The sequence below is a fragment of the Culex pipiens genome, chromosome 2 (genome assembly GCF_016801865.2).
Source record: "Culex pipiens pallens isolate TS chromosome 2, TS_CPP_V2, whole genome shotgun sequence".
Lineage (NCBI taxonomy): Eukaryota > Metazoa > Arthropoda > Insecta > Diptera > Culicidae > Culex > Culex pipiens.
Genome location: NC_068938.1, coordinates 97,904,425 through 97,929,985, shown reverse-complemented (window position 1 = coordinate 97,929,985; position 25,561 = coordinate 97,904,425). Strand labels below are relative to the sequence as shown.

Genomic DNA, 25,561 nt, shown 5'->3' with positions numbered 1-25,561 from the left:
ATAGTGAGAATCAGAAAAAAATGCCACAAATAGGACTCAATCTTTTTGTTTTCCCATAAATATTAAATTGATAGCAATAATTATAAAAATCGGGATGAAAAAAATTTTACTTTCTATTTCTCAATCGGGTTTTACTTCAGAAAATATCACTGCAAGCAAATGAAAATTTGGCAATGCTTTTTGATTGAATCATACAGATTTGCCAAAATTTGTATGATCCAAACTCACCCCAAGACCCCATGTCATCGTTGCTGGTGGCATAAAAGTCCAAAAAAAGTCCAAAGGAGAATGGGCAAATTTGGTCCAAGGATGTACACGAACGGGACCAACTTTTTTCGAAAGATCTCGCCGAGACATGAAAAAAAGTCTTCTGGACCAACTCTCTAAACCCCGGGGTTCAAAAGTTACAAGTTGTTGAAGTTTGAGGATTTTGGGTAAAAATGTACAAAAAATCGTATTTTTGCTATTTCTAAAATCATTCATAAAATCTCTGTTTCATTATGGATTTCGATTTTCTTGACTTCATTCGACGCGTATCAGCAAAAACTATGAATTCTGATATGTCTTAGCATGATTGAAACATGATTTCTCTTGTTTTTATCTGTTTGAACCGTTTGTGCAAGAGGCATCCCATAGAAACAAGTCGAAACTTCAAGGTTTTGAAACCGGATCCGACCCAGACTGCTTCAGTGAGTATGGAAGGCTTCAGTGCAATGTTGTAACAACTTATTGGGATGGTCTGAGTCATCCGAGAACTCCTTGGAGTTAAGACCGGTGAGTCTACCGCCGTAACAAGCAGGATGTCGGCGGTTTTTGACCACGGATCATACCCGCGTGGCTCCAGTGAGTATGGTAGACTACTATGCTGATGTGTTGGAGTGTCCTGGGTTCTCCTAGGACTCCCTGGAGTTAAGATTTGTGGGTTTACTACCGTAACAAGCAACATGTCGACCGGTTTTGACAACGGAACATACCCGCATAGCTTCAGTGAGTGTGGTAGACTGCTTTGCTAATGTGTTAGGATGTCCTGGGTCATCCAAGGACTCCCTGGAGTTATGATCTGTAGGTCTACGGCTGTTAAAAGGACTCCGTGGAATGGTCCAGAACACCCCAACCTAACAGAAATACAGTCTGCCATACTCACTGAATCTTTGCGGTTATGATGCGTGGTTAAAAATCATCGACCTTTTTCTTGTTACAGTGACCCAAATATCTAAACTCCAGGGAGCCCAAGGATGACCTAAGACATCCCAACACATTAACAAAGCAGTCTACCATACTGTCTGAAGCTATGCGTGTATGTTCCGGGGTCAAAAATCGTCGACCCCTTGCTTGTTACGGCTGTAGCTCCACAGATCATAACTCCAGGGAGTCCTTGGATGACCCAGGACATCCTAACACATTAGGAAAGCAGTCCACCACACTCACTGAAGCTATGCGGGTATGTTCCGTTGTCAAAAACCGCCGACATCTTGCTTGTTACGGAAGTAGACCCACAGATCTTAACTCCAGGGAGTCCTAGGAGAACCCAGGACACTCCAACACATCAGCATAGTAGTCTACCATACTCACTGAAGCCATGCGGGTATGATCAGTGGTCAAAAACCGCCGACATCTTGCTTGTTACGGCGGTAGACTCGCCGGTCTTAACTCTTAGGAGTTCTCGGATGACTCAGACCATCCCCATAAGTTGTTACAACATTGCACTGAAGCCTTCCATACTCACTGAAGCAGTCTGGGTCGGATCCGGTTTCAAAACCTTGAAGTTTCGACTTGTTTCTATGGGATGCCTCTTGCACAAACGATTCAAACAGATAAAAACAAGAGAAATCATGTTTCAATCATGCTAAGACATATCAGAATTCATAGTTTTTGCTGATACGCGTCGAATGAAGTCAAGAAAATCGAAATCCATAATGAAACAGAGATTTTATGAATGATTTTAGAAATAGCAAAAATACGATTTTTTGTACATTTTTACCCAAAATCCTCAAACTTCAACAACTTGTAACTTTTGAACCCCGGGGTTTAGAGAGTTGGTCCAGAAGACTTTTTTTCATGTCTCGGCGAGATCTTTCGAAAAAAGTTGGTCCCGTTCGTGTACATCCTTGGACCAGCTCCCATACAAATTTGCCCATTCTCCTTTGTTGAGGAACATTCACAAACTCAGAACACTTTTGTGCCTCCCACAATTACGAAACATTTGAATATAACTGATAATCTCACAATAAAATTATCATCCAACTCCTAAAAACTTATGAAGCTTGAGTTTCTTCGGTTCTAATGCTTGAATCGTTTTGTAAAAAATATGCACTCCTGGAGATATCCAAATTTGTTGACATCAGTAAGACTGTGTTCTGTATTTGAGCAACTCTCTACAAAATCGGCCGATTTCGACCATTTTTATTTTTTGTATTTTTTTATTTGGCTCAAACTTTGTGGGTGCCTTCCTTTTGACCAAACAAGCTATTTCGTGTCATTGGTTCACCCACACAAGTCTCCATACAATTTTGGCTGCTGTTCATACAAAAATGGTACGTAAATATTCAAACAGCTGTAACTTTTGAGTAAATTTTCTTATCAATTTGGTGTCTTCGGCAAAGTTGTAGGTATTATTGAGGACTATTGAGAAAAAAAGTAGGTACACGGAAAAAAGCAGATTTTTCAATCAACTTTTTCTTCACAAAAACTCAATTTCCCAAATACGTATTTTTTGATTTTCGAGATTTTTTGATATGTTTTAGGAGACAAAAATCCGCAGAGAAACATGGTCAAAAAATCTGCGCCGAGTTATAAATATTTGAAAAAATTGTGATTTTTTGAAAAAATCAAAATTTCATGCAAAAACCAATTTCCAATCAAAAAGTACTTAACAGAACAAAAGTTTGATTTTAGCGAAATATTTGCAGTTTTTCGATTTTTAAAAATAGTCACCGTGAGTGACCATCTCTAAAAATATTTTTTTTTTAAATTCTGGTTGCTGAGATACAGCGGCTTAAAGAAAAAGAAACACGAAAATTGAAGTTTTCCAAGTCTAACCCAAAAAACCCACCATTTTCTAATGACGATATCTCAGCAACTAATGGTCCGATTTTCAATGTTAAAACATGAAACAGTCGTGAAATTTTCTGATCTTTTCGAAAAAGTTGATTAAAAAATGCATTTTTTCCGTGTTACTATTTGTTCTCAATAGTTCTCAACAATACCTACAACTTTGCCGAAGACACCAAATTGATTAGAAAATTTACTCAAAAGTGACAGCTGTTTGAATATTTGCGAACCATATTTGTATGGACAGCTGCCAAAATTGTATGGAGACTTGTATGGGTGAACAAATGCCACAAAATAGCTTATTTGGTCATAGGGAAGGCCTTCACCAAGTTTGAGAAAAATCAAAAAATACAAATAAAATCCAATTCCGGTTTTGTTAGAGAATTGCTCATTTGCGGTTTCCAACGATCATTGTTTTTGTTAAAATTTTGAAATAATTCGTTGAAATTTGCAGTTGGTCGGAAGATCACAGCAAAAGTTTCCAAATGAAGGTAAAAGGGAATCATTATGTTCAATTATAGATTTTTTTTTTGATCATCATCGGAGAGCAAGTTTTTTTTGATTTTATAGGATTTCCTTCAGAAAAGTCGATGACAATCTCTGAGTTCATGTTCAAATCCATCCTTTTTTTTGGAATATGCGTCAAGAAACGCTAAATAACATATTAGACCAATCTTTGACCTCAAATAAAATGTTACCAAACCAAATTTACCACATTTTTAGCTTTTTTAATAACCTCAAAATTTCCCAGCTGAGAACCTCAAAAGGCTGAGGCTGATTCCAGTGACTGTAAAAATGGGGTCAAGTCTCCCTAAAAGCACTTTTTTAAAACAATTGATTATAAAAATAGTATGACGAAAAAAATAACGTCAAATGCGTAAGGGTTTTGGAGTTGATAAATTTATCAAACAATTCATGTAAAAAAAACATTTTTTTAAATAATTTTTGTGTGTTTTCTATACACATCAAAACAAAAAAAAAGATCTCTTGTAGGTTTTTGGCAGCACTTTTTAGAGAAATGTGTGTAACTCAATCTAAACATTTTTTTATTTTTTCTCTGTTTTCTACAATGAGTTTTACTCAATTTCGCACAACTATATAGAACAAAGATAATTGTTTTACCCACATGCTGACGAGATACAGGCTTGGGATCAAGTGTCCCCGGGGATCAAATCTCCCCACTCTCCCCTACACATAATTTTGCAGCCCAAAATCAGTTAATGAAATGGAAATTGGTTTCAAACAGTTTTTTCTTCGCGCACGCCTATATCGAAAAACCAAGATTTACTTTTTAATCCGACAGATTTGGTCTGACAGCTCTATATCATGGATGTTGGTCTGGACAAAACGAGGGATAAGACACAGCTCCCTCTTGGAAATTTATGATTAAACGCATGCTTCTAATTGATCGCGTTAGTTGTGTTAAAGATTCATAAACTTGCACATTTTTTACTTTTTGCAATTTTTGGATTGGTTTGGTCCTCCTTATGAAATATTACTACTATTTTTTCAAAACTTGTTCAAATGTGTTAAACACTTAAAAAACGATACAAAGGGGAAAACCAACTTCAACTTTAATGACTTTTCGTTTCGGCGATTCAAAGCAAATGTCTAAATTTGAATTAAATAAACAAAACTCAAAACAAGAAACAAAGTAATAATTCAAATAAATTTCAACCTGTTATTGAAATTGTTAAAGTTAATAATACCGAAGTTTTCTTCATGTAGCTTCACTATGATTTGTATGATATTTCTTTTTTTTTTTGTAAAATGCTATGTTCTTTTTCAATAAGATAATGATGAATACATGACTTTTAATGTATAACTGTGAGTGAGTGAATGAGAGTGAGTGTATAAGAGCGGATAAACTGCTGTTCAAAGATGAGCTTAGGGGATAGTTTGGTAATTGTTGCTTGTTTCCTTCTTCCCACCTCGTTTTTTTTTGTTTTGTTAGTATCTAGATATTACATGAAAGTACAAAGATGAAACGCTTGTGTGTTATAGTTTGATTCTTGTGTGATTGGTTGGTTTTTTGATTCCATTTTTTTTCTGCTGTTATTTTAATTTTCTATAAAATATTCTGCTTTGTATGTTTTTTTTTGTTGTTGTTGCTATTTCTGCTTGACATCTGCTCCCGGTTATTTGTATGTGTGTGAGTGTGAGTGAGTGAATTCTCTCTTGTTTATCTAAAACTGACGGTTGACTTCTGCACTTACGGTTAAATATCAAACTATTTGTAAAGAACTACAAGATATCGATATCTTCGAAATGGAGGAAAAAATGCGTTCTGTGAGTTTTGATGGCGTCGATGAATGTGTTTATTTAAAAAAGTTTGATCTTTATGATTTTGCATACTCATTTTATTCTGTGTGAATGTGTGTGTCGTTATTGTACAGAATGCCTGCAATATTGAATGGTACTCCTATTGAACCTTAACGCTACGGATCCTAAAACTGCTCCCACCCAACAATTTCGCGCTCGAAACTATACTTATTATTGGTTTTTCTCCCCCTTCTTTCTATTATTATCGACACTTGCTGTTGCTGCTGCGGCTGGCAGGGGCGAGGAACAACTTTTCCCCCGCGCCCGCGTTTCTATTTTAATTATTATTTTCATCATTATCAACTGTTTTTCACTACGAAAAGGCACGAATTGATTTTTCTTCCTTCTTCCCTCCAGATTTTTTTTTCCTCAACGCGGTTGTGGCTTCTTTTTTGTTTGCAACTTGCAACATTTTGCGGTCACTTGAAACTTTTCCCATCATAATTCTGGATCTTTTTTTTTTTTTTGTTGGTCAACCCTCGGAAACGAAATTAAATAACTTAGGATAAACAGAGAATTTCTCAAAATAAGGCGGAAATGAAAACACGGAACTCATACTAGGCAAATTATACTTTATTGTTGTTTAACATGTTTACATTTTTTTTGTTTGTTTCAAGGAGTATCAATTGCTAAAAATAAACACAGCAAACAAATAGAGCTTAAAACTACAAATTTAGATAATGCTTGAATGGGACAAAGAACGTAAAGTAAACCTAAAGTTGAGGCACAATTTTGGGGCTAAAACGTAAAACTAAACTTAAAAAGAGGAAGGTGGTTTCAGTATTTTTTAAAACAACAACTAAAAGAGAACTGGGCTTACACAACTATCGAAAGTTGACGATAATTTAACGAAACTTAGAACACTACAAATTACAACATAAATCAACACTAACTAGGTTCGCGCTTTTAAGTTACACTCATATGCAGTAAAAGTTGGCTTTAAATAATTGCGATTTAAATAATAGAAATTATTGTCTTTTATTCGGTTTACGTTAATGCTTCGTTTCGCTAGAAATTTGATCGTAGCATGCCATGATTTTTTCTACAAGCTCCAAAAATTAAGACGTCATTTTTGCCTTCCCGAAAGAATGCAAAGCTTGCTACGATTTTCCTCCATTCTCGGGTGTGGTTTCCATTTTCTTGTAAAAGTTGGCACAAAACAAATCAAAAAGATAATCCTTTGAGTTTTGCGGGGAAGGGGGAATTGGTCTCAGACTCCCGGAAGGGAAGCCAACAAATCAAACCATCAAACGGAAACCCGGAGCGCTTGTCTTTCTGATTTGTCCCCGATCGAGGGGGGTGGCGACAACAAATCCTTCTTATCGACAGCTGTCACCTTTCCGCCCGGAAAGTTTTCGCTTCCCCCTCCTCCCTTCTTCTTTTGCTCATAACCTCACTTATCGATAAGAACAGACGAACAACAAAAAGAAAAACTCAACACCAGACCAACACTTACACGTTAAAAATAAACGAACAACTTTCTCTTTCTTTTTTTCTTCTCACTGGCCCTCCTGCTTAACTTCTTATCTTTAACACTCGAGTTTTTTGCTTCATTTTTTAAATGAAATTATGTCTTTTCTTAGCAAAGTTTACGGCTTCACCTTAAAATTTTGTCACCAGTAGTAGTAGGCCGTGCCCTGCCAAAAAGGTGGCGCGGCCAACTTTGATGATAAACTTTTGCGCTCTCATCATCGACATCGTTTTTTTTTTCGGCTGTCCTAATCTACACGTGGCAAAAAATGTAGGAACGAAAGTTTTTCACCCCTCGAACAAAAAAAAATCAACTGAAAAAATGCTACACGAAAACGGAAAAAGTTTGTAATGAATCAATCTTTTTAGCGCGCACCGCGCGCCAAAAGTTGTCGCGACGTTTATGAATGAGAGCTTATTTACAGTTTTGTGTGGGTCTTTTTGATTCAACTTTGATTATAAAAAGTTTTTGATATTTTTTTTTGCCTCTCTGACGCCTGCATTTGCTGTTAATATTTTAAGCAGACATCTTTTGTTAATTTAAGTGATCGCTGATGCAAAAATATCGCTACATTATACCTTTCGTAACAAATAATCTCATTAACAGCTTCCTCTCTTTATTTTCGAACTCTCTCGCTTGTCCTCCAAAAATAGCATTTTTATTAATTTCATTAACATCCGCGCCATTTTTCTCAACTGTATTGTCCTGTGGTTGTTGTTATCATGTTTGGAAACGCAGCGCGATGCCTCCCCTCTTAATTAAATTTAACACGCACAGCATTAAAAAGAGAGGGAAAAAAGAGATTTTCACTTGAAATGTGAGTGGAAATTCCGAAAAAAAGGACAAAATGTAAATATGATAAACTGCGTGCGTGTGCGACGGGGCTCTGCCGATTGTTTGTAAAAAGCAGTGAATCGGAATTTGGCCAAGTAATTGTTGGAATTATTCATGAGGTGGGAAATGGGACGATTTAATTGCCGCGCTGTAAAGGTTATTTCTGGGGGAAAAGTAATTGATTGAAGGGAATAAAACATTCGATTTAATTAGCAATTGTAATGAAAGAGGAGTATAAAATTGGCATAAAGAAAAGTATAAAATAAAATATCTGACATTTGTATAATTATATCTCTTAAATTCACGTGTTCATTTCATTGAAAAAAATGGAGAATTCGATGCTTTGAATGGGTGAAACAAAATAAATGTGCATGGAAAATTCTGATAATTGCATACAGTCATACTCAAAATGTAATTATAAACTCTTTGGATGCCGTCAACCGATGCGAATCGCTGAAGTTTTTGTATTTCCCACTGAGGAAAGCTATGAGTTCATGTATTTTGCTTTAAATCGGTAAATGTTATAATTTTACATTTGTTTGATTTTGACTTCAAGAACTTCAGTTATTAATATCTTTGGATGTTGAGTTCAAGAAAATATCAACGAAATATCGTGACTTAAAAGACTTTTAAGAACCTTTTAAGGCCAGATGTAGAAAACTTGATGGAAAATGATTTTCAGAACAAAAGATTTCTGAAAATACTTTCCGATAAGTAATAAAAAGAGTAGATTTGGCAACATTTTATCAGAAAAAATTTGAATCTGTCGAGATAAAATTCTTCTCAAGCAGCTTTGTTGGCAATGCAACGTTGCCATATGAGCAATGCCCTACGAAATCGGTATTTTTTGTAATTTTAATTTTTGTATTTTTTAATCCGTCTGAAACTTTTTTGGTGCCTTCGGTATGCTCAAAGAAGCTATTTTGCATCATGAGTTTGTCCATATAATGTTCCAAATTTGGCAGCTGTCCATACAAAAATGATATATGAAAATCAAGATTTTTTGATCGATTTGGTGTCTTCGGCAAAGTTGTAGGTATTGATAAGGACTACACTGGAAAAATGATACACGATAAACATTTTTTTTGAAATTTTCTATTTAAATTTTTTGCACTTAAACTTGATGTGCAAAAAAAACAATTTTTTTTAAATTATTTTCTGACATGTTTAGGGGACATCAATTGCCAACATTTCAGAAATTTCCAGGTAGTGCAAAAAATCTTTGACCGAGTTATAACTTTTCAATCAATACTGATTTAAAAAAAAAATCGAAATATTGGTCGCAAAAATTTTCAACTCCATTTTTCGATTAAAAATCGAATTTGCAATCAAAAAGTACTTTAGAGAAATTTTGATAAAAATACCGTTTTCAAATTATAGCCATTTTCAGGTAACTTTTTTTGAAAATAGTCGCAGTTATTCATTTTCGTGCCCAATGAACTTTGTTGATACTACCCTTAGTTGCTTAGATATTGCCATCCAAATGTTTAAAAACAGGAAATTTGATGTTTTCTGAGTCTCACCCAAACAACCCACCATTTTTTAATGTCGATATCTCCGATTTTTAATGTAAAAATATGAAACATTCGTTAAATTTTCCAATCTTTCCAAAAAGAATATTTTTTTAAATCAAGACTATCATTTAAAAAAGCCAAACATTCAATATTGCGCCCTTTTGAAATGTTCGCCTTGATTGAAAAAAAATAAATATATTGTTTTTAGAAAGATCCGAAAATTTAACGAATATTTCTTATTTTTACATTCAAATCGGAAATATCGACATTAGAAAATGGTGGGTTGTTTGGGTGAGACTCAGAAAACATCAAATTTCCTGTTTTTAGCTCTTTGCATGGCAATATCTCAGCAACTAAGGGTCGTATCAACAAAGTTAAAAAAAGTAAAATATAGAGAATTTTCTAAGCTTATCAAAAATATGTTTTTTAAGAGTGGGCTAACATGTTTTCCAGTTTTATGAAAACTTTTTTTTTGCCCCCTGATTTTTCAAACCAATTTTGATAAAAGGGGAGGGGGGAGGGCGACATAAACCTTGAAAAATACTTCGGCATCGGCGTTTAACAAAAAAAAAAACATTTTGTTTATTACTAGATCTATTAAGCTTGCAGCACAGTTTTTAAAAACTGAGTAAATTAGGTTTAATAAGGCTGGTACAAATTGTATGTAAAGTTTTTGTCCCACGGTTCTGGTCAAATTAATTTCAAGCCTGGTTTTCGAAATTTTGAAACAAAAAGTATCGCAAAATGCTTTATGAATTTATAATCTGTGGTTTCAAAATTTCATTTTTCCTAAAATATTAAAAGTCTTTTTCATTGAAAATGCATGAAAAAGAGTTAAACGATCTATTCTGAATAGTTTTCAATTGGTTTAACAAGTTTTTTCTTTGAAAATATCAATTAAAGTCAATAATTATCTATTTGCCCCCTGATTTTTTGAGGAGTGACAAAAACTTGAAAAAAATAGCAATGGCCTTAGCTTATTTTAGGAAGAAAGTTATCGTTGATAATTTCATCGTATTTCGATAATGAATCTTTATCATGTACTGATAATCAATTGTTAATATTTTGGATTAAATTGAAAATTAACAATAATTTTACAATTTTCAATCCAGTGGACAATTTCAAGCTTCTTTAAAAAAAATAATTCGATATTACAGATTTGAAAAAACGTAAAAGTTTCTGAAAAAACGAGCTTCCACAATTTGTTAATATTCAAAAAATTCTGTATGACTACGGAAAGAACTTAAGCATCTTATGATTTTTTTTTTTTGCATCAAAACAAAAAAGATAAGTTTTGAATCTTGAAAATTAGTTGATTTTTAATATTTAACTTTCAATGATAAATTATCTCCCAATTGTAATTTTCCTCTGTTAGTAAGTTCTATTCGACAAAAAGAAATTTTCTCAGAATGTTTTAATTAATAAAGAAACATACATCAAAACTCCTCCCCCAACTTGCAACCCCGTTCACACTGAATGCACTTTAACGCTCTCGATCATATTTCAGCCGCCCTGCGGCCGCCAATAAGAGCCGCGTCAATGACGTGAATTGCATTTTTTTGTTCTTTCGGCGGTTTGCTCTCCACCCTCTACAATTTGTAAACAGAGCGGCATTGTCCCCTCCTCACCCCCTTTTTTCGCAACATAAATTAGTTCCACTCCCCCACAGCATTGAAATTAATTTTTGGCAAATATTAAAATTCAATTCCACTTAATTAAATCGACCATAAACACGGTCGGTTGGGGAGCCGCCGCAGGCGAAATTGTTGTCACAAATTTCGGAACCGCAAAGCGATTTTGGTTTCGAGGGGCGGCAAATTAAATCGTTTGTTTTTCACTCGGTGGAGAGTTCAGTGATTTATTAAAGTTCATTATTTGAGAAAAAAACGTTTAAATCTTCCAAGCAGCTGTCAGTAAAATTGAAAATTAATCAAAAGTGAGGATGCCTACTTCGATCGTTTGACAGTTTTGCGCAGCAAAAGCAGTTTACGTACTTTTTGCTGTAATTTTCCATTTTCGGCTTTCTTCCCCAAGCTGTGAGTGTTTGTGTTGAAGTGTTTGTATAGACCTCTCTCTAGCTATCGAAATAAAAACATTACGCGTTGCGTATAAAAAAGAAGCGCGTCTACTGTACAAATTTCATCTCTTTTTTGTCGCTTGTTGCTGCTTTGATTTAAGAATTACTATTTTTTCACGTCGTATTCTTCCTTCTCTGGCTCTCGTTCGCTCAACATTACCCACTAAAACTTACACACTAAACCGTTATTACTTCTGTTGCTGAGTTGAGCAACAGGCATCGCTTCTGGTCGCCTCCTTCTTGCTTCGTCGTTTGTAGCTTCTTCTTTTTCTCCCTCGTCTTCCAGCTGCGTAAATCTCTATATAAAGGTTTTTCTTGCGTTACTTTAGTTATTATTATTGTTTTAACTCTTTTGGTCGCCAACAAACTGGAGCTTTGGCTGCTATTTGTCTTTTTGCTTCTTCTTCTACAATGCATTTTCATCATCATCACACACGTTTTGGTCACAGTTGGTTTGCGTCGCTCTCCGTAAGAAGGGGTGTGGCTTTGAATTAGTTTGGGCGTTTTTTTTTCGTTCTCAAAACAAGTTATGCCTTGTTTTTTTTTCATTCCTTCAAATATTTGGTTCAGGAGGATAGTCCGGGACAGTAATAGTAAAAGTGCGTGTAGTGGTCGTCGTCGTTGTTGTTGTGAAGGTAATCGCCGTCGTACTCGTCGACGTAGCCATCATCCAACGCCATTCATTCAAAGTCGTTGTCGTGCCAGTCGACGCGAGCCCACTCGGGCAGCTCGGTTTCGTACTCCCAGCCTGGGCCCTGAAAAATGGAAAGAGGGAGAGAAGAAAAAGAAAAGAGGTGGTTAATTTTATGGATGATTTTGTTTGGTGATAAGTTTAAATGGAGACGCATGGTATTTAACGGAATTGAGGAGGCGCGAGGTATTTTGATAATCATGTGAAAATTTTCTTTTGTTGTCATTTTGAGTATTGGATATTGAATGAACAAAATGTTAAGTTAAGTTTGTTTGTGGTTAAGTTTTGGATGAACAAACAATTATGTTTGTTTGTGAAATTGTACAGGATTTCTGCCCATCATTGAAGAAACGGCCATTATCCATTTCTATCAAAATCGAGATACCGCCAAGTGGTAGAGGACGATTCAATTAATCTTCTGAAACATGAATTTTAATAATGTTTGGTTTTGGCTGCCAATGTGAAAACCAAACGGCTAACATTCCATTCCCCTCTAAAATTGCCGTGGCAAAGATTTGGTGATGAACACTAAAACGCGTTTTTTTCGGAATGCTTGAATTATGCCCAGAATTAAAACCCAGCCTTCAGATCAAACAAAATATTGGTACACTTAACATTAAATAGAGTTGTTAGGAGCGGCCGTGGCTGACTGGTTACGGTGTTCGCTTTGTAAGCGAATGGTTCTGGGTTCGATTCCCATCTGCTCCCAACGAGAAAGTATAGGAAATATTAATCTTGAAACTCTGAATATGAACGAAAAATCAAAATCGCTCGAGTCGGGGTCCGATCCCCCGTCCTTTGGATTGGTAAGCTAACCACTAGGCCATCGCGACTTGGTGAGCTATGATTGGAATTAGGAATACTGTTACTATCAACTATATACGCGCTGGGTCCTTGTCCATTTGACAAGAGTTCGGAAGTTCTAAATAACGTTTGAATCCGATTGGTGCAAACGTTCTTCAGGGCGGGGCTTGTCGATAAAGCTGAAGTACCTTGCGCTCGGCTAGCCAGCGTAGAAATGGGGCAACGAGGCTCGGCAGAGCAAACACCTTCCAAATGCCTATGCGAGTTATTTGCATGTATTGAATGTAGATCTAAAAATACATGGAAACAACTCAATTTGTAAGAAGCGACCGCGTGGTCCCGTTTGGTTGGTTGCACACACACACACACACACACACACACACACTTAACATTAAATAGAGTTGTCTGATTTTTGAGATTCGTTAACGTTTCAGTTACTTTTCCAACCTGATAGATCCCGACATCGTTTTATTCAAAATATCTTAAGGTGATTTTGTATTCCATGGTTTTGTTCCCTCTTTCAAAATTTCAAAAATCCGGCGACAAAACAAGAAAAAAAACTCTCTATTTTTAAAATTTCATTGAAAATTACTTGTAAAATCAAATGTTAACTATTCATAGTGCATCTCATGAAGCTTTTAATTTATTTTTATGAAATAAAATCTTTATTATCTTTTTTAAAAAATCAGGATATTTGGGACCACAGAAGATGAAGCTTAATTTTTATTGTAAATATTTTTTTTTATATTTTGCTAAGGCCGTTGCAAATATCAATGAAGTTTATGTCCCTCGACTCTGACTCAAGAGGGCAAGAAAAAAAAAAGGTTTGTACCGTCAGTGGGGGTGACATTGGGTCTGGGGGGTGAGATTGGGTCAAAGTGATTTTTTACGGATTTTACCATTTCTCAGATTCTTTTCAATGAAACTGAATTCTGTTAAAAGGGTTGTGTAGGGGACATCTTAAGATGACTTCGCTGAAAAAATCTCGTTCCTAGAACAAATCCTGTTATTTTGGCAGATGTCTAAAGTTGGGGTACGTTTTTGGCCAAAAATGACCTCTCGAAAAATCATTTTTCTAATATTTTTGTTAGAATTGCTCGAAAACTACCCAAATGTTTGAAAATCTCCACTTCAAACATTGTAGCGTGTCAATACGATTCCCTCGAACAAGAAACGCTGTTGGATGACTTGTTTTACCATATCTTAGTATTTCAGCATCATTTTAGTTTCATTTGACCCAATGTCACCCCCTCTAAGGGGTGAGATTGGGTCAATTTTCAAACAATTGGCATTTAAGGTAGTGTTCATCAAAATCGACCATATTTTGGGAAAATGTTAGTAAACTATCTAAGAACAAATCTACGTTAAAAGATTTTCGATGTTATTTAAATTGTTTTTGTTATTAAGAAATTTCGAGAGGTGTTTCGTTTTTTGACCCATAGTCACCCCCACTGACGGTAATTGAAATAACAAGCCATAGTCTTCATTTGAATGAAAAAAGTGTTTTAAAATGCATAATACACCTGAGCAATTCTCTACCAAACCAGTATTTTTTTCTTTAATTTTAATTTTTGTATTTTTTAATTCGACTGAAACTTTTTTGGTGCCTTTGGTATGCCCAAAGAAGCCATATTGCATCATTAGTTTGTCCATATAATTTTCTATACAAATTTCGCAGCTGTCCATATAAAAATGATGTATGAAAATTCAAAAATCTGTATCTTTTGAAGGAATTTTTTCATCGATTTGGTGTCTTCGGCAAAGTTGTAGGTATGGATAAGGACTACACTGGAAAAAAAATGATACACGGTAAAAAAAATTTGGTGATTTTTTATTTAACTTTTTATCACTAAAATTTGATTTGCAAAAAAACACTATTTTTAATTTTTTTTATTTTTTGATATGTTTTAGAGGACATAAAATGCCAACTTTTCAGAAATTTCCAGGTTGTGCAAAAATTCATTGACGGAGTTATGATTTTTTTAATCAATACCGATTTTTTCGAAAAATCGAAATATTGGTCGCAAAATTTTTTCAACTTCATTTTTCGATGTAAAATCAAATTTTCAATCAAAAAGTACTTCAGTAAAATTTTGATAAAGTGCACCGTTTTCAAGTTAAATCCATATTTAGTTGACTTTTTTGAAAATAGTCGCAGTTTTTCATTTTTTTTAAATTAGTGGACATGTTTGCACACTTTTGAAAAAAATATTTTTGAAAAGCTGAGAAAATTCTCTATATTTTGCTTCTTCGGACTTTGTTGATACGACCTTTAGTTGCTGAGATATTGCAATGCAAAGGTTTAAAAACAGGAAAATTGATGTTTTCTAAGTCTCACCCAAACAGCCCACCATTTTTCAATGTCGATATCTCAGACACTAATGGTCCGATTTTCAATGTTAAAATATGAAACATTTGTGAAATTTTCCAATCTTTTCGAAAACAATATTTTCAAAATTTTCAAATCCAGACTAACATTTTAAAAGGGCGTAATATTGAATGTTTGGCCTTTTAAAATGTTAGTCTTGATTTGAAAATTTTGAAAATAATGTTTTCGAAAAGATCGGCAAATTTCACAAATGTTTCATTTATTAACATTGAAAATCGGACCATTAGTTGCTGAGATATCGACATTAAAAAATTGAACATAGCCGAACACGTTTTCGTGTTTACATACTCGCGATTGACATTTTCCTTTTCTCTCTCATTCCCGCTTCCACGATCCTCGTACCGCAACAGCGTTTAACCACAAAAGCCGCCACAAAACCAATTTCACAAACGCAGTTTAACGGGACGTCATGCGTGGTCGGCTCCTAATCGCCATCTCGCGTTCTCTCATTGCAGTTTTCGGAGAAATTGAGAGACTCAGCGGTGAGAGCGCACAGTCGAGAAAAAGGGAAGGAGTGATAGCGAGAGAATGGCACCGCTGGGAATCACGAGACACAAGAAGAGATCTCTCAAGCTTTGGTGACGACCGCTATACTCTCGGATGTTTTTGAAGCAGAGATAATCAATTGATAGCTTTTCTATCACTCATTTGCAACACTGCAGACGAAAATGAGGTCGCTGAATTCAAGTTTGATGTTAAAAGTAAGAAAATGAAAAAAAAAATATGTTCATGATTCGATTATCCGAAGTTCCATGCTAACCTATTTTTATATAAAAACATAAGGGGTTTGCTTGTAACCATCACGAGTTATCGCGATTTTACGAAAAAAAAATGTTTCCCGATTCACCTTCTGAAGTTCATGTTTCGAGTGATATGATTTGATTTTGAAATAAGTTTTTTTTTTCGAAATACTCAAAATGAAATAATCTTATTGCAATTTACTTTCGTATAATCCCACTCATCTTGTAAAGTCCATCTCCAGACAAATAATCTTGTACAACTCAAACATTCCCAGACAAATGTACGTCTAAGGGAGCGTTCTTTTATTACGTAACGCGAAAAATCGGACTTTTAGACCCCCTCCCCCCCCCCTCGTAACAAAATTTCCATACAAATTTTAAAAATTTTGTATGGAGCGTAACACGGCCTCCGACCCCCCCTCCCCCCCTACTGCGTTACGTAATAAAAGAACGCTCCCTAATTTCATCCGGTAATTCACTCCACGTGAGTCCACTTATTACCAGCGCGGGCAGAGCGTTTCCACTGAACCATGATCCTCGTCAACTCGCACAGTCGTCATCATCGTCGAAAACCAGGGGACAATCCATCACGCGCCTCGTCCTGAGCTGATGATGCCATTTCCGGGACACCACATTCCGTCGACGCCGCTGGGCGTCAACACCCTCACACCCTTTGGAGGCGCTTGGTCGAGACCTCACGGGCAAAAGGGACGTGGCTCGGACGATTAAATTTTGGTTGCAAATACTTTGGTAGGGGAAGCGTGCCTACTTTGATTTGATTGAAATTTGTAAAGTTTGCAATACGCAATACTAAAAAACTAGGCTAATAATGGGTACATTTACCCTAGGTACTGAAAGTAGGCTAAACTACGGCGGGAAGGGGATTGGGCACTTTTGCCAGACTGGTGTCCTCTCCACACAAGCTTTTCTCGAAATGAGAGAAGGAGGATTAACGTGACATAATAATTAAAATTTAAAATTGCGGACACACACTAACACGTGCTGACGAGGGGAGATGGAACAATGATTCATTCATGTGAGAGGGGGTGGGAAGGGCAGATTGAGGGGAGTAAAATGTGAAAAACGTTTTAATTTTCCATTTTAATTCGACGTTGGCTGATGAAGATATGAGGAACTCAGTGGTAACTGTCCTCAGTTAAGTTGGGACAATGAGGGAAAATATACACCAATTTAAGAATGTTTTTAATTATTTTTATTGTAGACAAAGCCTTTCAAGTGTTGAGCAATTCTCTACCAAAACCGGACATGTTTATTTTTGTATTTTATGAGTTGGCTCAAACTTTGTGGGGGCCTTTCCTTTGACCAAAGAAGTTATTTTGTGTCATTGATTCACCCATACAAATCTCCATACAATTTCTTCAGCTGTTCATACAAAAATGGTACGTGAATATTCAAAAAACTCTAACTTTTCAAGAAATTTTTTGATCGGAAAAGTTGTAAAGATCTTGAAGTTGATCTGAGGACTATTGAATTCCAAGCACGAATTCAAAAGTTTTCGCATTTAAAAATTTGTAGTTTTTTTTTCGAAATGTGTTTCAAAAACAATTTAAAAAATATTTGCAAAATTATTTCATCGAAAATTGTCCAAAGAATCCGAAAGTGCATTCCGTTTTTTTTTCTATTTGAACTCATTTGCATTGAGAAAATCATGACACTTTGAGAATATTTAAATAATATTATTTATCAACATTGTCTTAAAAACTCTTCTTGAAGGCCTTTGAACACTTGTCTACCTCGGTCAATATGTTTTCATACCATTCCGTACGAATTTAATTTGTACTCTTCATTTTGCGGAAAAATCTCAAACCTATCAAAGTCATCCCGGTTTACGGTACACAGACAAAAATATTTGCATTTTTTCACAAAAACTCAATTTCCCAAAATACGTGTTTTTTTTTATTTTCGAGATTTTTTAAATATTTAAGGGGAAAAGAACCCACAACTATTTAGCCATGGTATGGTAAAAAAATTATGTCAAGTAATGCATTAAAAAAAAAGATTTAAAAAAAAACCGAAAATTTTACAAAGCAATTTATTTGACCTCACTTTTTTGTGTAAGATTTAATTTGTTAATAAAGTGCCCCGTTTTTAAAAGCAGTAATTCCATTTAAAAAAGTGACATTTTTTCGCAAAGTTTAGAGATAAAGCACTAAAACTGTCAAAGAGGCCTTCAAGATTTAACCTGTGGTTGCTGGAATAAAGCGGCTTAAAGAAAATGAATCACTCAAATTTAAGTTTTCTAAGTCTCACCTAAACAACCCTCAATTTTCTGATGCCGCAGCATCTAATGGTTCAATTTTCAATTAAAAAAAATGACACATTCGTGAAATTATTCGATCTATTCAAAAAAAATATTTAGATTTTTTTAAATGAAGACTGATTTTCAAAATAAAGAAAAATATTGAATGTTTGGCCGAAAATTAAAAAAAATGATTTTGAGAAATTGAGTTTTTTGAGATAAAAAGTTAATTAAAAACGTTTTTATTCGTTTCTTATGTTTTTTTTCTGAATATTTCTCATAAAAAAGGTTGTAAAATTACATCTAAAAAATGGCACATCTATTATGTCAGAAAAAAGGTTTAATTTTACCTCAAATAATGTGTAAATTTGCATCTTGCAGACGCAAGGAAAAAATATCTCTAATCCCATAAAAATATCAAACCCATGATAGCTATATCTAGCTTACTAAGTCCGCGCCGCAACCCGCACGGCCGATTAGCCGCTGAGCAATTCTCTAAGATTTCGGTCATTCGTTTTTTTTTGTTTTTTTTAATCCGGCTGAAATTTTTTGGTGCCTTCGGTATGCCCAAAGAAGCCATTTTGCATCATTAGTTTGTCCATATAATTTTCCATACAAATTTGGCAGCTGTCCATACAAAAATGACATATGAAAATTCAAAAATCTGTATCTTTTGAAGGAATTTTTTGATCGATTTGGTGTCTTCGGCAAAGTTGTAGGTATGGATATAGACTACACTATAAAAAATGATACACGGTAAAAAAAAATTTGGTGATTTTTAATTTAACTTTTTGTCAATAAAACTTGATTTGCAAAAAAACACTATTTTTATTTTTTTTTTATTTTTTGATATGTTTTAGAGGACATCAAATGCCAACTTTTCAGAAATTTCCAGAATGGGCAAAAAAATTTTGACCGAGTTATGACTTTTTGAATCAATACAGATTTTTTCAAAAAATCGAAATATTGGTCGCAAAAAATTTTCAACTTCATTTTTCGATGTAAAATCGAATTTGCAATCAAAAGTACTTCAGTAAATTTTTGATAAAGTGCACCGTTTCCAAGTTATAACCATTTTTAGGTAACTTTTTTGAAAATTGTCGCAGTTTTTCATTTTTTTTTAAATAGTGCCCATGTTTGCTCACTATTGAAAAAAATATGTTTGAAAAGCTGAGAAAATTCTCTTTATTTTGCTTCTTCGGACTTTGTTGATACGACCCTTAGTTGCTGAGATATTGCCATGCAATGGTTAAAAAACAGAAAAATTGATGTTTTCTAAGTCTCACCCAAACAACCCACCATTTTCTAATGTCGATATCTCAGCAACTATAGGTCCGATTTACAATGTTAAAACATGAAACATTCGTAAAATTTTCCGATCCTTTCGAAAAAAATATTTTCAAAAATTTAAAATCAAGACTAACATTTCAATCGGGCCAAACATTCAATATTACGCCCATTTGAAATGTAGTTTTGATTTAAATTTTTTGAAAATATTTTTTTCGAAAAGACCGAAAAATTTTACGAATGTTTCATAGTTTAACATTGTAAATCGGACCTATAGTTGCTGAGATATCGACATTAGAAAATTGTGGGTTGTTTGGGTGAAACTTAGAAAACATCAATTTTCCTGTTTTTTAACCTTTGCATGGCAATATCTCAGCAACTAAGGGTCGTATCAACAAAGTCAGAAAAAGCAAAATATAGAGAATTTTCTCAGCTTTTCAAAAATATTTTTTCAATGGTGGGCAAACATGGGCACTATTTTAAAAAAATGAAAAACTGCGACAATTTTCAAAAAAGTTACCTAAAAATGGTTATAACTTGGAAACGGTGCACTTTATCAAAAATGTACTGAAGTATTTTTTGATTGCAAATTCAATTTTACATCGAAAAATGAAGTTGAAAAATTTTTGCGACCAATATTTCGATTTTTTGAAAAAATTTGTATTGATTCAAAAAATCATAACTCGGTCAAAGATTTTTTGCCCATTCTGGAAATTTCGGAAATGTTAACAATTGGCATTTGATGTCCTCCAAAACATATCAAAAAATAAAAAAAATAAAAATAGTGTTTTTTTTTTTGCAAATCAAGTTTTAGTGACAAAAAGTTAAATTTAAAATCATCAAATTTTGTTTTACCGTGTATCATTTTTTTTCAGTGTAGTCCATATCCATACCCACAACTCTGCCAAAGACACCAAATCGATCAAAAAATTCCTTCAAAAGATACAGATTTTTGAATTTTCATATATCATTTTTGTATGGACAGCTGCCAAATTTGTATGGAAAATTATATGGACAAACTAATGATGCAAAATGGCTTCTTTGGGCATACCGAAGGCACCAAAAAAGTTTCAGCCGGATTAAAAAATACAAAAATTAAAATTAAAGAAAAAAGACCGATTCCGTAGAGAACTGCTCCACTGTGAAAACTAAACGAAGCATGTTTGAAAAAGGAGAAGGAAGACAATTCCACGTATTTATCAACAAAATTTCGGGTGGAGATGAGTTGTCTCTTAATTTTCATAATTAAACGACACGAAACCTTCTGGCCCACCCAGCATCGGATACCCGGACACCAATCAACATAGTAGGTCATGTACATCAATTTGACAACCGAGCTCTCTCTGTCGTCGTTTCCTCTTGAACTCTTGCTTAAACATTTTTAAAGGGCCTACTGATTGGCAAATTGGCACCCAATAGATGTGGGTCGCGACAAATGTTGCCTGTCAGTTTGCGTTCGCGCCAGGCCATCGGAGGCGAGCTGTCATCCGCGATAGATTTATTTATTTTCAGTTCACGACCTCACCTCCTCGCTCCTCAACGAGCCGGAGCACACCGCTCTAATTTGTGAACTCAAACGCTAGTTGGAGCTATTCTGGAGAACACGGGGTCTCCATTTAGAAAATTATGAATGCATTCCTCAAATGCGCCCTGTCAAAGTGAAATTCACGGACCGTGACGGACGTGTGTGTCTTGTGTTTGGGGTTTTGAAATAATTTCACCAGGAGACAGATAGAGAGCGATGTTTGCCAAGTGGAATAATGAGGACGTCTTTTCAAAGTTTAATGAGTTCCTGGCTGGTAGCTTACCTTGTACTTCCAGGCGTGCAGATACATGACCAGATCCTGCGGCTTCGGGTCACGGTACCGCACCTTGCACTCGTAGCAGTGCTTGTCCGTGGTCATCTTGTCCGGGTTGAAGGCCAGATCGGGCGACTCGTGGCCGGTCTGGGTGGCCACCGTTACCTTAGAGAAGAGAGAAGAAAAAATATTCTTATTAATTCTAAATAATTCCTAATCGATAAAGCTCATATTATTTCAACTAACAAAAATTGAATATCTATTTAAAACTGAACCCTATCAAGGCGTTAACACTAAATCAAGTCGAAAGGGTAACTTCCCGACCCTGACATTCTGAAGTAGATTTATTCAAGCGACCAAGTCCAAATCCAACCCCATAAACCCTTCACCCAGGCGCCTCGAAAAATGTCTGACCAACAACGTCAGCATTTTCCGCAATAACTCGACCCCGAAAAAAACCCGTCTCGTGCATACTTTTATGGAGTGCTCTTTCAGTTGAGCCCCCCTTACAGTTTAGTTTAGTTCGGACTGTCCTAAAATCTACGATAATGGTGACTCGGCAGGAGAAAGTTCGTTTGACACGTGATGAACTTTTTTCGACCCCCCCCTCCCTGGGAGGGACGAAAATCATTTCTGGTCGCAGCAGTAAAAGTGCTGTTTGACTCTCTCCACTGTCATTATCATAATCGTACAGTCATAAGAGTTTTGTGTGACTAGATTGAGATAACGTGTCACAAAACGACCACATTCACTTGACACACTCACACTGACTGAGTGACTGCGCTGTAACGACGAAGGGGTTGGGTTAGGTTAGGCTGGCCAGAGATAGTTCAAGGATAGGGGCCTCATTTGAGGATTGGAATGTTCTTATCATTTGGGACGAAACTATTCATGCTGTGGGTTGGCGAGCCAAAATGAAAGTGGGATTGCCTGGTTTCGTGTGTTGGTTTAGTGTGTGTGTGTGTTTGTTAGATAAAGTTATGTTTATCTTTGATAGAATATCTAAGCACACGTCATATCCTTTGTGATGACGAGTTATTTTGAGAATGACTTATCACGAGATGATTACTGGAAGTCTACTGGAAAAACCACACGTGGGTGTAATCGAAAACGAGGGATAATACTTCTAAAATATTGTTTCATGAAATTTACAGAATTTAATTCGAACAATGAATCTTAAACTGTCCAAAATCAATGATGGTGGACGAACTTTTGAAATTAATTTAAAAAAGGCGCAAATCATTTATTTTCCGAGTTTATGTTGGGTAACATTTTGAAATTAAAATTAAAATTTTAAGCAATGGTTTCAAAATTATATTGATAAAAATTGTTCAAAAAATGTAGACAAAAATCTTTTGTAATGATCTAAAGATTGTGTTCAAGCAAAATCATGAATTTTCGGGATTTTCAATTTAATTCACCCACAGTTGCTTGTGTTGTTGAACTATAGAGCAAAAGATGACTCTGGTAGGTTTACCATAGGACCTATGCGCCGTTTTTATCTTTTCCGATGAGTTTAGAATCGATCAATTCTAAAAAATGTTCGGGGCAGTCATACAAAAATGCCTTGTATATTATAAAAAGCTGTATCTTGAAGAATTTCCAGATTATTTTGGCGTGTTCAGAAAAGAACCGTGTGTACCTTAACATACAGTGATTTTTTTTCTAGGACATTGAGATAAAAAAAAATCCGCAAGTCTGATAAACATTATGAAAGAAGGACTCTTTCCCGTTATTTTGAGGGGTGCATCGAAACCTTTCGTCGTAGGATAATTCTTCAGAAAAGGTCACTGAAAATCAATGGATTCATGTACATATCCATTAAATTTGTTATGAATGCCTTGGGCGACTCTAACTAACGTGTTTGGCCAATGTTTGATCTTCAATAAAAAAGTTCCGAAACTTTCTTTGAAATTACCTTAAAATCAAATCTGGAAGAACCTAGACGACCAAACAAGTATCTTTTCTATGTTAATCTGAGGATTTTTTTTGCAATTATATTTTTTTTTTTCAAATAGGTTCCCAAAATTATTTTTTCTTCAATCCTCTGTCATATTAAACAATTAAATTTTTTGAACAGTTCATTAAAAAAGAGACATTCCAGATTTTCTTAAATGTCGATTTTTTTCGATCATATGGATGTTCACTCAAGTAAGGGCCAAACATTCAATATTACGCCCTTTTGAAATGTTAGTCTCGATTTAAAAATGTGGAAAATATTGTTTTAGAAAAATCGGAAAATTTCACGAATGTTTCATATTTTAATATTGTTAATCGGACCATTAGTTGCTGAGATATCGACATTAGAAAATGGTGGGTAGTTTGGGTGAGACTTAGAAAACATGAATTTTCCTGTTTCTAAACCTTTGCATGGCAATATCGCAGCAACTAAGGGTCGTATCAAAAATGTTCAAAAAAGCAAAATATAGCGATTTTTTTTATTTTTCGAGAATTTTCTCAGTTCTTCAAAAAAAAAATTCCAAAGTGTGCACTAATTTAAAAAAAAAAAATGAAAAACTGCGATTTTTATCAAAAATGTTTCCTATAACTGGCTTTAGCTTGAAAACGGTGCACTTAGAGCGTCCAATTTCCCGGGGTTATAAAATCCCTGGGTAACGGGAAATTTTCATCAAATTTCCCGGGAAATTTTAAATTTAACGAAAATTATTATGATCCTGTATCTGATTAATATTTTGCAACAGAATTGTATAGAACAGCAACTTAAATGGTCAAAATGATTGTGAGAAAATATATAAATTTTCTAGTTTTCAATGCTGTCTTACAAATCGTACCAAATCAAAAAATATATATTGTTAGTATTTTGGTTGAGAAGTATTTTTTTTTTTTTCAATCAAAGTGTACAGTGGATAGTGAAAATCTATGCTTCAAAACAATAACAATAATAGTAGTTTATGCAACAAGTTGCAAAAAGAGGATTTTTTCAGTACGAGTCGTACATTTATCCAACGAGGTTCACTGAGTTGGATAAATACGAAGAGTGCTAAAAAAATCAAGTTTTGCAACGAGTTCCATACAACATTTTTTGCAATTCCAAAAAACACACACTGAGTGAAATTTTAAGTCAAATTTTCTTGTATTTGGTCAATAAATCGTTTAAATAAAAAAAATGTTGAAAAGTGTTACTTTCGAAACAAGTGCTGAAAAGTTTAACTTTTCAGCACCCATTTGAATGCTGAAAAATAGAACTTTTCAGCATTTATTTTGAAAAGTGTTGCTATTGGATTCTGTTCTTTTTAGTACAGAAAAGTAGGCTATTTCGTCGTTCAAGAATGACAGGAAAAGTAAGTAGTTTCACGACGGAATTGCAAAAATATTTTTTTTGAATTGAACTCTGATTTGAACATTGCTAAAATCTTATAATTTGACACATTGTCTTTGATTGAGATAGAAAAATTCTGAAGAATATTTTTTATCTGTAAATTTAATGTATGTGTTCGGCACGGCGCCGAATGTTTTGCCCGGATTTGCGCAACTGCAGCCCAGTGTGCGTGAGTCCAGCCCTGCGTCGCTGTCAGCGACGGCACTGCCAACGTGACAGTGCGAAACGACGCAACGACGAAAACGGCGCGAAGCAGAAGCGCGCGCAAACGAACGAGCGGAGAGGGAGAGAGACAGAATTTTCACTCCGTTTCGAGACGCGAACGAGACACGTCGCGCAGTGTAAATAGTCCATCAGAAAATTGAAAGTTTTGAGAAGTAAAGTGAGAAAATCGAACCTCTTGTTTTTTGGTCACCCGGAGAAAATCCCTAATACAGTCTACGCGAAGATTTAGTTGGGAGATTTGGCCCCAACAGTATGTCTCTTGTTAGACATTCAAATTGAGATCAACTAAGGCGCTATAACCACGGCAAATAGTTTCTTGGGCATTTGTGGAAATTCTAACTTCTTAGCATGGTGCTCCCAGCGATTTATTGCTCTAACAAACAGAAACTGGAGCGGGGAATTACCTTGTTTCTTCCTCCCCTGTAGATTCAGAAATGTGTTGTTGTCTGAACATTCGTGCTCAAACTCAATCCACTTCAACGTATTTTCTTTACGGTTTACTTTACGCAGTTGGCCTGTCCGTTTAGAAAAGAATTTCGTGTTACAAGTTTAACGTTCGATTTGTGACCTTAATGAGAAAAAAAAAACAAAATAGCGTGATTTATGAATGGCCTCTTTGTAACTGTTTGCTAAAGTTTTTTCGGTTCATTTATCAAGTATAACTTAATAACCTTTAAAACATGATTTTAAACAAAAATTGGACTGAAGGGAACAAATTATTTGAAGTTACATTATTTGGAAAATTTCGGAAAAAATA

General features: G+C 35.0%; 1 protein-coding gene across 2 annotated transcripts in view; it reads right to left on the bottom strand.

Annotated features, from left to right (window-relative positions):
* Window positions 1–9,653: 9,653 nt before the first annotated feature.
* LOC120426315 (pseudouridylate synthase RPUSD2-like) overlaps window positions 9,654–25,561 on the bottom strand; it is a 358,154-nt gene continuing 342,246 nt past the window's right edge. For both annotated transcript variants that reach the window (XM_052707796.1, XM_052707797.1), the window contains exons 11-12: window positions 21,249–21,404; window positions 9,654–12,024 (exon numbers count right to left, since the gene is read on the bottom strand). In XM_052707796.1, the coding sequence (XP_052563756.1) occupies window positions 11,950–12,024; window positions 21,249–21,404 (231 nt within the window). In that variant the 3' untranslated portion in view covers window positions 9,654–11,949. The remainder of the gene's footprint in view (window positions 12,025–21,248; window positions 21,405–25,561) is intronic.